The sequence below is a fragment of the Centrocercus urophasianus genome, unplaced genomic scaffold (assembly GCF_019232065.1).
Source record: "Centrocercus urophasianus isolate 14NV4802_14NV808 unplaced genomic scaffold, USGS_Curo_1.0 seq_10, whole genome shotgun sequence".
NCBI lineage: Eukaryota > Metazoa > Chordata > Aves > Galliformes > Phasianidae > Centrocercus > Centrocercus urophasianus.
Window position 1 is genome coordinate 65,753,151 of NW_024884142.1, and position 12,684 is coordinate 65,765,834.

At 42.8% G+C, this 12,684-nt stretch overlaps 1 protein-coding gene across 2 annotated transcripts in view; it reads left to right on the forward strand.

Annotated features, from left to right (window-relative positions):
* The first annotated feature begins 74 nt into the window (after positions 1-74).
* SLC35F3 (solute carrier family 35 member F3) overlaps positions 75-12,684 on the forward strand; it is a 49,545-nt gene continuing 36,935 nt past the window's right edge. The window contains exon 1 of one of the 2 annotated variants that reach the window (XM_042810885.1): positions 75-190. In XM_042810885.1, the coding sequence (XP_042666819.1) occupies positions 115-190 (76 nt within the window). In that variant the 5' untranslated portion in view covers positions 75-114. The remainder of the gene's footprint in view (positions 191-12,684) is intronic. The other variant, XM_042810875.1, reaches the window with a different exon arrangement.

Genomic DNA, 12,684 nt, shown 5'->3' on the forward strand with positions numbered 1-12,684 from the left:
GGGAGCCGGCGGGCAGCCGCGGGGCCGTGCCGGGAGCGCCGCCCAGGAGGGCTCCGGCGGCGCCAGGATGTAGGCGCGGGGCGGCGGGGAGCTGCCGCCGGCGACGGGCTCGCCATGAAGAAACACTCGGCCAGGGTGGCCCCCCTCAGCGCCTGCAACAGCCCCGTGCTCACCCTCACCAAAGTGGAAGGTAACGCCGCCGGACGGGGTCGGGGCGCGGGGTTCGCGTCGCGGGGGGGACGGACGGGCTGACGGGCGATGCCCGATCTGCTCGAACGCGGCCCCGGCTCTTTCCTTCCCCCGCTTGCCGTCGGAGCCCAGGGCGCCGGGAGCGGGTCCCGAGCCTCAGAGCAGCACCTGCCGGTGGGAACCGACGGGAGGGAAAGAAGGAGGGAGCAGTGGTTCTGGAGAGCGCTGACTCCACGGGAGGGACGGGGATGCAGCCTCGGGCTGTACCCCCTTCGAGAACCTCTTCCAGGCATTTGTGTACGCCCCTGGTGGCCCCGCAGGCACGCACTGGGGGGCAGCTGGGGCTCTATGGCCAGGATGGCCATTGCGAGCCCAGCAGCAGGGTGGGCTTGTCAGCCTCTCGGGAACCGTGGGACCTCCGGTGGCTTCCGGGACCTTTAAAGGGGCCGGGAGATCTCGGGAAGGCTGCCCGGAGTGCCCCGAAGCTCTGGGCATAACGAGCGGGAGGCCTGGCTTGAGGAACTGTGGTTTGATGTAGAAAGCTGTAGGCTACGTCCAGAACAAGGCAAGAGATGTGAGTGACGGCAGAGGGGTAAGACAGACCAGGGAAAGTGGAGGAACTCGGAGGTGTAGATAAGGAGTTCACCTGAGGGGTGGATGCAGGACTTTGTTCCTGAAGGGAGAGCAAACAGGTTTGGGGGATCCATGGGGAGATGTGAGAGCTGGCTGGGAGAATGAGATCAGTGAGAGAAAAGGAAAATGGTTGGCTGAAAGGAATGGAAAGAGGAGAAGCAGATGAGGACAAGCAAGAGGTGGCATAGAAGGAGAAGAAGAAATCCAAACAGAAAATGAAAGAACAGTATGGGGTAAAATGTGAATATGAGATTCCATGGAAAGATCATGAAGAAGGAAAAAAAAAAAAAAAAGTTATTTTGAAAAACTAAAGGGAAAAGAAAAAGAAAATTTGTAGCAATTTGTCTGTGGAGAAGAAAGTAAGAAAATACAAAAATGCCCAAGGTGATGGGGGGAAGGAACTAAAATCTGCAAGAAAAGTGAAAAATCAGGAGAACTTGAGGGCTGTGATTTTGGTTCATGGAGAATGCAGCTGTTGTCTTTTCCCAGTGTAAAAGCCTCCTGGTATGAAGGTAGGGGAGTGGATCTAAATTTTCTGACTGAAAGGAGAAGTCTTGATTTTCATCACGCTGTAATTATAATTTTTAAAAGCCCTTGCAGTTAGCTCTGGTGCCCAGCAGTTTTGCTCCCAAGATTTGTATTGGAGGGTCCTCTGAGCTGAAAGCATGGCTTCCTTTCTTTTGGTGCACTGCACAAGCTTTATGAATCATAAATAATAATAACCCGCTAGATTCTAGCTTTGAAATGTGGGTCATATTGTTTTCCACCAGTTCAAATACAGTTTACTACCTACCTTCCATAGACACAGCAGAGCAACCTTTCCCAGTGCTGCAGAATTGAATCTTTTCAAGCATGTCCATGCCTGCTGTGTGCACCAGCTCTCTGATACCATATCACCACCCACCAGGGACTTTGTTGACCTAGTTGGGCTTTTCCTGCCTTAGTTTAGATTCTTCTTTCTGTAATTGCTCAAGGCAAAATCTAAATTGTTTTGATGGTTTATCATAGAGACCAGAGGTTGTATAGAAGCAGGTAAGGGTTTCCTTTGCTGTTTATTTCTTTTTAATGAAACTGACTGGAACTGTTTGAGAGGTTCTCTTTCTAAATCGATTGACAACATTTCATTTCAGATTAATACTGACTAATTTTGCCTCCTGGTGCTTAGAGCCATACAAAAAAGCCAGGATGTAGTCATAGACTAGAGTGAGACAGTGGGCGTACGATGGACAGCTTTCTTTGCTTAGTCTGTACGTCAGACAAAGGTTTGAGTTGCCAGATTTCTTTTGTAGCTGACATCCTTTGCAAAGGTGTAGCAGATGCTGCAAGACAACTTCTGCCTCATAGTTAGCTTATTTTCTTCCCTATCAACTACCACCAAAGACCCTTGGCAGAACCATGGGGAATATGTTTATCTGGAGGACAGTTAGCAAAGAGGAGCCTTTCATTGATATGCATTGCTATAAGGCCTTCAGGCATTCCCCCTATATTCTCCTCGTGGTGCAGTAGCTTCTTTACTTGAAAAGGAAGATAAGGACTTTGTGCGCCTTCAGGAACATGACTGCCATTTCAAATTATTTCAGAGATTGAATCATCAGTATGCACTGAGCCTGCTGTACTAGCACTTTTAAAGACAACTGTATCTTCACGCATCACTCAGGCAGGCAGTAACCATACCGTGTGTTTTCTGTGCCTGGCACCATTGCACACACTTTATATTTTGAGAAGTGTAGGCTCAGTGCCTGTTTTATGCTTGTCTGTCTTGCTGCTGATCATTTGTATCACTATCCAACTGGCTGCTTTCATAGTCTTTGTACATAAAAGTCCCATGTACCTGGAGGATTGTCTTCCCTTCCATGGGAAAGCAAAAATTTCCATCCCTGCTCTGCATCTTGGGGTTCCCCAGAGAGGTGATGCCATCATGAAAAGGTCCAGGACAATCAATCTCCTCACTTGAGAAAAGCCATCCTCCTCTTACTTAGTCCCCATGAACAGCTCCTTATTCTCTGGCTCCAACAGAAAGGTATGGCAGCCTCCCCAAGTAGCACATTTCCTCTGCAGTGTCAGGAAAAGGAGCTGGCAATACTTGAAGATGCTTGTAATGCAAATGATACCTCTCTGTTATTACACACGTGTGTCTAAACTTAGTTGCTATGGAGACAGATTCTGCCACGCTCATTTGGAGTAACTTTGTTTGCATCAGTGGAGTTACAGGAAATTTGTTACAAGTACAAATGGGAAATAAATTTGGCCTCTAATATATTTCCTGCCTGCAGGGAATTCATCACAAATGTATCAACACTGTAATCACTTTGGTAATAAATCTTTTCAGTTTCTTTAGCAAGTGCAAGCTGAAGATCCCAACCACAGCAAAAACCTCCAAGAGTGGCAGCATGCTTTCTTCAGCTACGTGATTCTAATTATCCTCATTTTGCAGATGGGGCAGCCAAGCAACTGCAGAATGAAGCAACTTATGTAAAAATGAGCAGTGCATCTTGTCGCAGAAAAGGCAGGAAAAGACTGACCCCAGCCCCAGATTTGTGCTGTGGTTTCAGGAGGGCACTCCTATGTGCTCAAAGTGCCAGATGACTTCTTTTACTGAAGTTAATGATTTTCTGCGTGTTCCTAATTAAACTTCCTTTTTTTGAGAAAGGAAACTAAAATACTGCATAAATATATCTCTGCATAAATACTGTGCTGCTGTTAGCAGCGTTCCGTTGGTGTCATCTATAGGTTTTGGCAATCAGACAGCGCTTGTTCCTACTTTGAGCACTAAGATGGACCCCATTAAAATTTCACCTGGAAGTAAGCATTTGTTGAGCAAGAATTGTGTCCAGTGATCTCTTTTTTTTTTTATATGACAAATAAACTTTGTAGAAGCATAAAGTGCTCATGTAGTTCTAGAAGATAGAAGTGGGAAAGGAAAAACAAGCTGATGATTCAGTGGTTCAGCCATGGCTGCAAGTTTGCCCATGCTTCCCCACCAACCTGGCCTTTGAAAGGAATGCATGCTGGCTCCTCCATGGAGTAATTAATTTGTATGATGTCTGCTTTTGTTCAGCCTATCTTCCTGCACTGAAGACAAAAAATAGGTGATTCTTTGATGTGAACATCTGTGGTAAGGGCAGAGACCATCAAAGCCACCATGTGCTTGCTCCACAGTTGTAGGAGCAGCTTTCACTCCCTCCTGGCTGGAGTTGAGATAAAGTGTACGGGGTGAAATTAATGGTGACAACGGAGGGAGGCTTTGCATATAGGTATGAAAATTAATGGGGTTGTAATTTCTAGCATATCTGCTTCCCCATTGTACCTGTCAGCATGTGCTCTGAGTAAAGCCCAAAGTAAAGTCAATGTAACTTACTCCTCTGATGGAAAAGGGGCACTCTCTTTCACATCCATGTACTATGTGGTAAGTGTGTATAGGCAGTAATTGCACTCTAGTTTCACCCCATGTGAACTTTTGCCCATTTTTCCTATATACCACAATACGTTCAGTTAATACAACAGTGTATCTGAGCAGATATCCAAGATCTTGTTCCAAAGGAGTGAGGAGTTTCTTGTTTCATAACACCTGGCACCCTTCCCACATGGCGCAGTGCTTTCTTAGTCTTTAAACAGTCTCAAAATGAGCTTCTCTGAGCTGTGCTAGGCTTACTCACTGGGGATTCCTGCCAGCTCATCTTTGATCATGTCCCACTCGTCGTTTTCTATACCATCTTGCCTGTGCAAAATCATGAGCTATAGGTTTGGAGGTGACTCATTACTTCTGCATTGTATGTCTCCTCCCCAAATGATACAAAAATACAAAAGAATGTAAAATGCTGATGTTACTGAACGAATGCTAGAGCAGGAGCCTTAATACATCATGAAGCAGAAAGTACATTATTAAAGATTTATCCAAGCTGCCTTACTTTAGTGGCTGAAATGAACCAATATGTATACAGTATGGACTAACAATATTTTCATTTACAGGGACAGAACATAAGAATAGCAACCATTGGATAATCTCAGATTTTCACAGACCATTGCATTTCACATTTCAAAATGGAGCAAGGTGCATTTTCTAGCCATCTTAAAACCATCTAGGCATTTGATCACAAAAAATAAGCAGATTACTAATCCATCTGTTTAATTATAGATTTCTTCCATAAGAAGGTGGAAAAAGAACTAGTTAAAAATAACTATGTAATTGTTACCAGCGTGCATCATGCTTTGTGTCCTATTTTGACAATTCTTGTAGAAGAGAATATTGCCCCTCTTTTCATAATGGGAGATAACTGCAGACAGAAGGGTATGTAGCACAGAAACACTTCAATATGAGAGCTGGAGTTCAGAAAAGACTAGAAGTTCAACATAAACTTCTATGATCACTTGACAGATATTTCCCAGCCATTTCCCAGTTGCAGGGCACAAATGTAGTATCATTTATATTGTAGCTGTCTTAGCCCATTATACTGAGCATAGCACATTCACTTACCTACTAAAGTGGTTCTCTCAACTTGGCTGGAGTACCATCAACCTTTAATCTAAAGCCCAGTTAATCTTTGTTAATTATAAACTGTGAAATGCCACTGCAGACCTGGACAGCGTCCTGCAGAGGGAGAAATTTGGCCAATAAGAGAGTAGATTTACTTTGTAATCATCGCTGAGTTTTTTGCTGGCAGTCATTGCAGCATTAGATCAAAGGCAAAAGGAAACAAGGTGTTCTTAGCAGTGCAGAAGTAGCTTGCTTTCAGGCAGAGATGCCCACCAATTTTGTTGGCACTGTGTACTGGAGAAGCCAGGCACCACCTCTGTTGTTAACAGCCTTGTTCCAGGAACTTAAATCTGCTCTAATTTGTCATAATGCAGAGGAACCTAGTCTTGAAATTTTGAGAATCCTTCCTGAGGCATAAATTTCTTCATGGAATCTAGCGCTGTTTGATTATACAAAAGTTGTATGTTGACTCTTCTTCAAGTAACAGTAATAGTTTTTGCTCAGTATCACTTTTTCTGGCCAAATAACAAACTCCTCAGATGAAAAACCTGTGAGTCCTTCAAGCCTTGTAATTCAGTCATGGAGAGTACTGAAGTGAGGAAATGTATCAGGATATGGCTCCTCTACAGTCACCTCAGATTCCCTGGTTCATCTTTCAGCAAGGGTAGCATTGCATTTATGTCTAAAAAGTATGTCTTCTGTAGCTGGTTAAAACAATAGAAGGTTGCAAAAGCTTCTCTTATTGAAAAGAGGAAAAGGTATCTATCAGGAAGAAAATGGAAACTGGGATACTTGCATGTAGTATTGTTTTTACTCAGAGTTGCACTAAATTTCTTCGTGCCAACATGAGTCTAGCCAAGACTTGCTTTGTTATCAAAGAAGACCCATCTTGGCTGAGCTTGCTGGTGAGAAGTGAGGAGGCATCCTCTTATTTCTTCTGGTAGATCAATGAGCAGCAAATTATGTGCAGAATTCCATGGAGATATGTCTGTTTCCTTAACCGTTGTGAGCACACTCAGATCCATGTCAAGTCTACTCTCATATCCAATTATTAGTTGATGAAGAAGAGATGTTCTTAAGCTGGGACTAAAGAAGCATCATGTTTTACATTCAAGAGCAGATTAACCCTTTATCTTCTAAGAGAACAATTAACTGGACTTGGAATTCAGTATGTAAGGGACCATTGGACTATGACAAAGTCTTGTCTATAAAACTGTGTACCTGAACACCATGCAGCTCAGAATTTTGGAAAGCTATGTAAGGGAGACATAACACTATCCAATTTTTTTATGAACTGCAGCCATCATAACCTGAATTCATGCCAGTCAGTATGAATTCACTTACCTTTTAATATAATAACTGTATATATGTAGTATTCATATCAATTTAAGTAGTTGGATTTCCTTGGAATAAAACCATTGTTCAGGAAAGATGTGGCACTCAAACTGCTGACTTGTTAATAGAGCAATTTCCTGTGGAGAGTACAGTCTTGCTTTCTCACCAGAACAGGCACTTAAACCATCACTTAAACCTTTGGTTAGGATGAAATTTGCATACCCTCCAGTTCATGTTTGCACAGAATCCCATTTTGGTCATGACTTACTTTTGTTCTAATGGAAGTTCTGCTTCCACAAAGATGTTGGTTTCAAAATAAATAGCAAAACTCACAACTTTGGTTTTGATTCAGGAAGGAAATGCAGAATGATGATAAAATATATTTTTCAGTGGTATCATGAATATGTATGTCATAATCAGGATTATTCTTTATGTCCATTCACAGGTGCTACATTCCAGTACTACCGTGTACTATAATAAGCACCCACTATTGACCATTTTCACTCTGGACCCCAGTAATGCATTCTGCTTAATAATAAAAAGGATGGTATTTAAGGGAACTCCCCTCCCTGTAACATTCAAAATGGAATATCATGTTTTAATGAGGCTCATTTGAATGCCACAATTTTAATAGAATTTCTAAGCAGTTGCCTCTGAGGATAAATTAAATGGATTACAGTCCAAATTGCTGCAGTATAAAGTTGATAATTTATCAGCTCTCTCTGTATCACTAGTAGGAATTAGAATATAGATTTTACAGTGTCTTGCCTGAGTATTTGACAGAGGAAGAAAAGAACATATATACTAAGCAGGAAAATTCAGTGTATTTTCAACACATGCAGATATGCTATTTGATTACAACTCTTGGTAAGCTCAGGTACAATATTTGACACAGAATAAACCAAGAATTAATATATGCTTACAATTAGTGATAGAAAATGCTATAAATGTGAGTAGTATTTAAGGATCTAGCAGGACCTATTTGGCACAAGGTAAGTTATATGGGTGATCCAGAAATATGGGAAATGTAATTCCACAGTCAAGAGGCTTGACTGCCTGCAAGCAACAGACCAATTTCTTGCCCTGTTGAAATTAAGGTGAAATGATTAGATAAATTTAAATATTCCACATACATTATCCTAACGTCTTTTTGTTTAATCAATTAATTTATATAATAAATTCCAATAGCAAAAGAGAGTCTGAACTCAGTTTGTAATTGTCTTGCTTTGAACTGATGCTCTTGTAAAGTTCACCATTTACAGGTACTTACATCTGTCTTGGAATTCATGCTGTGACCTCAAGCAAATTCAAACCTTTTGACCTAATAGTTTAGTACCCTGTTTTTTCTCTTTAAAATAACCTCTACTGTGATTTTTTTTTTTTATCTCCTGCTGTATTGATCTATTCAAACTATAGTCATACTATTCTATGATCAAACTAAGTAATATTATTTTTATCTATTATTGTAAAAGTATTTAGATACTACATTAAACTTCTACATACAGTTTCTTAAATATTATCTAAAAATCCACAAGTGCAATGCCATTTTGACCAAATATTCTCATTTAAAGACTACATTTACAAAGATTTCTGAGGCTTTGTCTTTTTTCCATTATACTGCATTAATTGGTATTCATTTAAAAAAAAAACCAACCCAATCTCTTAGACCTTCAGGATCTACCACAATAAGGAGGTTGGGATAAAGTGCATAGAGAAACCTAAGCACTAAGCCTTATAGCCTTATCTGCCAGCCACCCACAGGAACTCACAGCTTCCCCTTAGGAAGCCAAGAGCAATTTCCTCAACAAGCACACAAACAGCCACCATATGGGGCCTGACCAGTGGTCCATCTGGTGCTGTTTCCAACTTGGTGGAATTGATTAGGAAGGTGTATTTCTAGCCTGAGATGCATCTCTAGCTCTGTGGGTGCACTGACAGCTGAAATTTCCCTGGATGTATGAAACAACTTTTTGCCCTGTTTTCTGCTTTGTTCCTAATAATTGTTAGCAGTTAACTTGCTGTTTTTGTCCGCTGCTGAACTTACTTCCTGAAGTAAGGTGCCTTTTCTGTGGAACAGGCTGGGAAGAACTCAGGATTCCTTGTGGTAGATGGGCCAGAGCCCATCTGCTGTGTATGTAGCACGTGGTTCTTGTACTCCCACCTGCACCTCTGTATTTGTATGCTTGCTTCTGCATCCCCCATTTTATTATTCAGTCATTTCATCAATTATCCTACAGTCCTGGATAATTTCATTTCACTAGGAAACTCTTAGCTCATCACTTGCCCCCTTGCTACCTATAATTACGTTGAAGAGTGCAGGTCCCACAGCTGACATCTGCAGAGCTTCAGTCACTTCCCTCTATTGCTTTTTTCACTCCTTCCTGGTTTCCTACCTTGAACTGAGCCTTTCATCCATTCCAGCACTTTCCCTGGCTGCTGCTTATTTTCTGTACAACCCTTTGGAGTTGTATGGGATTTACAGGATTTTTTTTGGATTTGTTGTTTGGAATTTTTGTCAGAAGCCTTTTAAAAACCTAGAAAGATAAACTCCATCTCCTTCATCAGTATGGCCATCAACTCCCACCCACAGACACCAGGAAGGCTCTAGGTTGAGTGATCTAGTCTGTCCGGTGGGTACCACTGAGCAGACGCCTAATGAGTGTGGCTGAGCAATGGCTTTATGTTATGCTAGGATGTTCGTTCCCCACTATTGCTCATTCTAATACTTACTGCTCTGTTTCACAGTTGAGTTGGCAGCTAAATGGCTGAACTTTGTCTTTCAAAAAGTGGCAGGGAAGTGTGTGCTCCTCTTCCATGGCTCAGTGCATTAAGGACCTTCGCAGCTGTGGCAGCTCCCCAGCTAGGAGGAAGATGGAAGCCCATCTGCTCCAAAAAGTGCCCTGCTGTGCACCCCTGCCAAGGCCAGGAGAGCCAGGTATCAGCAAAGCTGGTCTGCTTGAACTAGAATATGCCCTTGTTTCTTGGGAAAGCATTAAGCGGGGAGGTCATTTGCCCAGAGAAGGAGAAAGTGGTATTTTAGGCTTGTTCCAGTGATTACTTCAAACATAATCATAGAATATCCTGAGCTGGGAGAAACCCATGAAGATCACTGAACCCAACTCCCAGCTCCACACAGCACCACCCAAAATTCAAACCGTACTTCTGAAAGCACTGTCCGAACTCCAGCACTCGGGGCCGTGCCCACAGCCCCGTGCAGCCCGTTCCATGCCCTCCTCCCTGTGGTGCAGCACCTGTCCCCAACCCCACAGCCCCTCTCCTGCCGCAGCTCCACGCCGTTCCCTCGGGCCCTGCCGCTGTCACACAGAGCAGAGCTCAGCGCTGCCCCTCCGCTCCCTGAGGAGCTGCAGCTGCCGTCAGGCCTCCCCTCAGCTCCTCTGCTCTGTGATGAGCACACCATGGGACCTCAGCCACTCCTCGTACATCTTGACCTCTAGACCTTTCACTGGCATAAATAAATTACCTGCAAATTTTCAAATTGAATGCATTGAGTTGCAGTCATATATTCAATTCAAAGAAAAAATTTGATCATGTCTCTTTATCAGACTTTTGTAAGGTCTCTCTTAGTAGAGAGAAATGTCCCTCACTTCACAGTCACATTCATGCTGTTGGTCTCTTGCAGTGCATACAATAGCAAGCAACTATTTTATTTTGAAGGATGAAGCACAGGAATAGTAAAATTTCATCAAAAATCTCTTATGCACACCTTGAGAGATCCCTGACATAAAATAAGTTCTGTTACTTATACACATTAGCTATATATTTTCCAAGAGATGCTACAAAAATAACGCCTCTTGTTTTATCATGTTGGCCCATGGTGTCAGAGGCAGACGTTGGTGGTATGGCAGTAGAAGTTGAACCTTCCTGCCAACATTCCATTACATGTTGTTGCTGTGTGACAGATGGCAGTGGAAGGGCAGTGTGACAGAACGTGTCTGACATGGAAGTGGGTACGAAGCAAAGGTGTGGAATTGAATTCCTTCAAGCAGAAAATGTTGCATGCCTTGACATTCACTGATGCTTGCTGAGTGTTGATAGAGACCGAACAGTGGATGTGAGCACAGTTGAGTAGTGGGTGGTGTGTTTCAGCAGCGGTGACAAAAACTGTGGGTCACTTCTACTGGTGCGCATTGTTAGAAGCATGGCATGCAGGCTCTCATTCATCGCCAATGAAAAAACATAGCTAGTGGTGGTGATTGTGTTGAAAAATAGTGTTTTGCAGCTAAGAGTTTGCTCTATCAAACAGAGTTACTGTGTTCACTGCAATGTTGTAGTTTCCGTGAAAGTAAATAAGGGGGCATTACTTCAGAGTGACCTACACATATGCAGCCCAAGAAAATTTCCTCTTCATTCAGTGCAGCCCAGGCAAGTCAAAAGGTTGGACATCCATGTCCTGAGACCTCACTCTTTAACCTCAACAACTGTGTAGAAAATACTTTGGCAACGCTGTCAACATTTCAGATTTAGACAGATAGTGGCAATTAGAGACATTATTTTGTGGAGTTGGCACTTATTCTTCTCTTTATAGGATGATGCCTCAGCTGTTTTTAGCAGCTTAGTTCAAAAATCCTGGACAGCTGAATAATGCATAGCTACTGTGGTAGGTGGAAATGGGATAAAAATACTTGAAGGAGTTTGAGAGTCTGCCACTGAGACAAACAGTAATCTCTGTCCAGAACATAACCACCAGAAGTCATTGTATGATTTTTTAGGTATGTTGGTAAATGGTAATTTTTGAGCTATTTCCCACTGATCTCTCCTTGTTACTGGATGAAGACGAGGCCACATAGCAGCCAGGGTTGTGCAGATATACCTTTGTAGCATCCAGCTCTGATCCCCCTGCACATTACATGCTTCTAGAGCTCCTAACCACTCTGAGGATCAGTTGCTTGTTACAGGATTGTGTCTCAGCTCCTTCTCCCTTATTTATTATGAGCATGCAATACTTTTGCTAGCTTTACAGTCTTGTTTTGTGCAATGCCCAAACAGCTACAAAGCATTTAAGAGACTAGCAAAAAACAAATGCCTTGAGGATGGCTTAATTGTATTTGTCAGAGACCTGTGAGGATTCTTCCTTCTTTCGAAGATTTTGCAGAAGCCTGACTAAAAGAGCTATTTAATAATATGCTTACATTATGCTTACATTCAAGCACATTCATAGCCTGGGGAAGCTGGTGGAGCTGTACATAATCATTAGGTGCATGTTTCAGTCCCTAATAGACAGGACCTTAGTCTGTTCTTAGTGTCTCTGAAGGGCTGGCAAAGGCACACTGTGCTTTTGTAGTACTTCTTTCAGTCATTTGCTGATGAGTTGGAACAGCTAAAGCAGTTCACTGCTGACAACTGTATACACATATATATCTGCCCAGCTCAGAGCCTGCCACGATATCTGTGTGGCTTTACTCTTGATGCCTGACAGCCGTGGTAGGGAGGTGGAACTTCACTCAGTCACCTACACTAGTCAATTCTGAGCTTACCACCTCAGCCTGTTTAGGGCTAGTGGAGAGAAACAAGCACTTGGAGAAGGTGATTCATCTGGCTTGTTTTATCATTTCCTTTAAGACGAGATAAATCGTGCTATGGAAATGTCTTTTTTTGTGTCTACTAACTATGCAGAATGTGTAAATGACTGTCTCAGATACATGAATTTGCACAGCAGATGTCTCAGACTGGTAAGTTGAATGCCACCCATGGTTTCTGTCAGTATCACATGTTTAACAACGGCAGTGTGGTACATTATGGCCCTATGGTAAATGTTTAACTGGCAAGCTGTGCACAGGAGCCTTAAGTCATTAAGAGAGGTGTAAGATTCTTGAAGTGGACTGGACAGGCTGCTTAAAGATGATACCACCACTGGGTGGCTTTTCTCTTAACATAACGCAAGCAAGCAACTGTAGGCAGTGATAAAGGCCACTTCATCAAAGGCATGTGTAGGATAAGCTGTGCATTCCAGTGCCTGATTTCTCCCTAAACTTAACCAGAAGCAGGGGTTCACTAGCTCAGGTGTAGATGGCCCTACCACAGGTTTATGGACT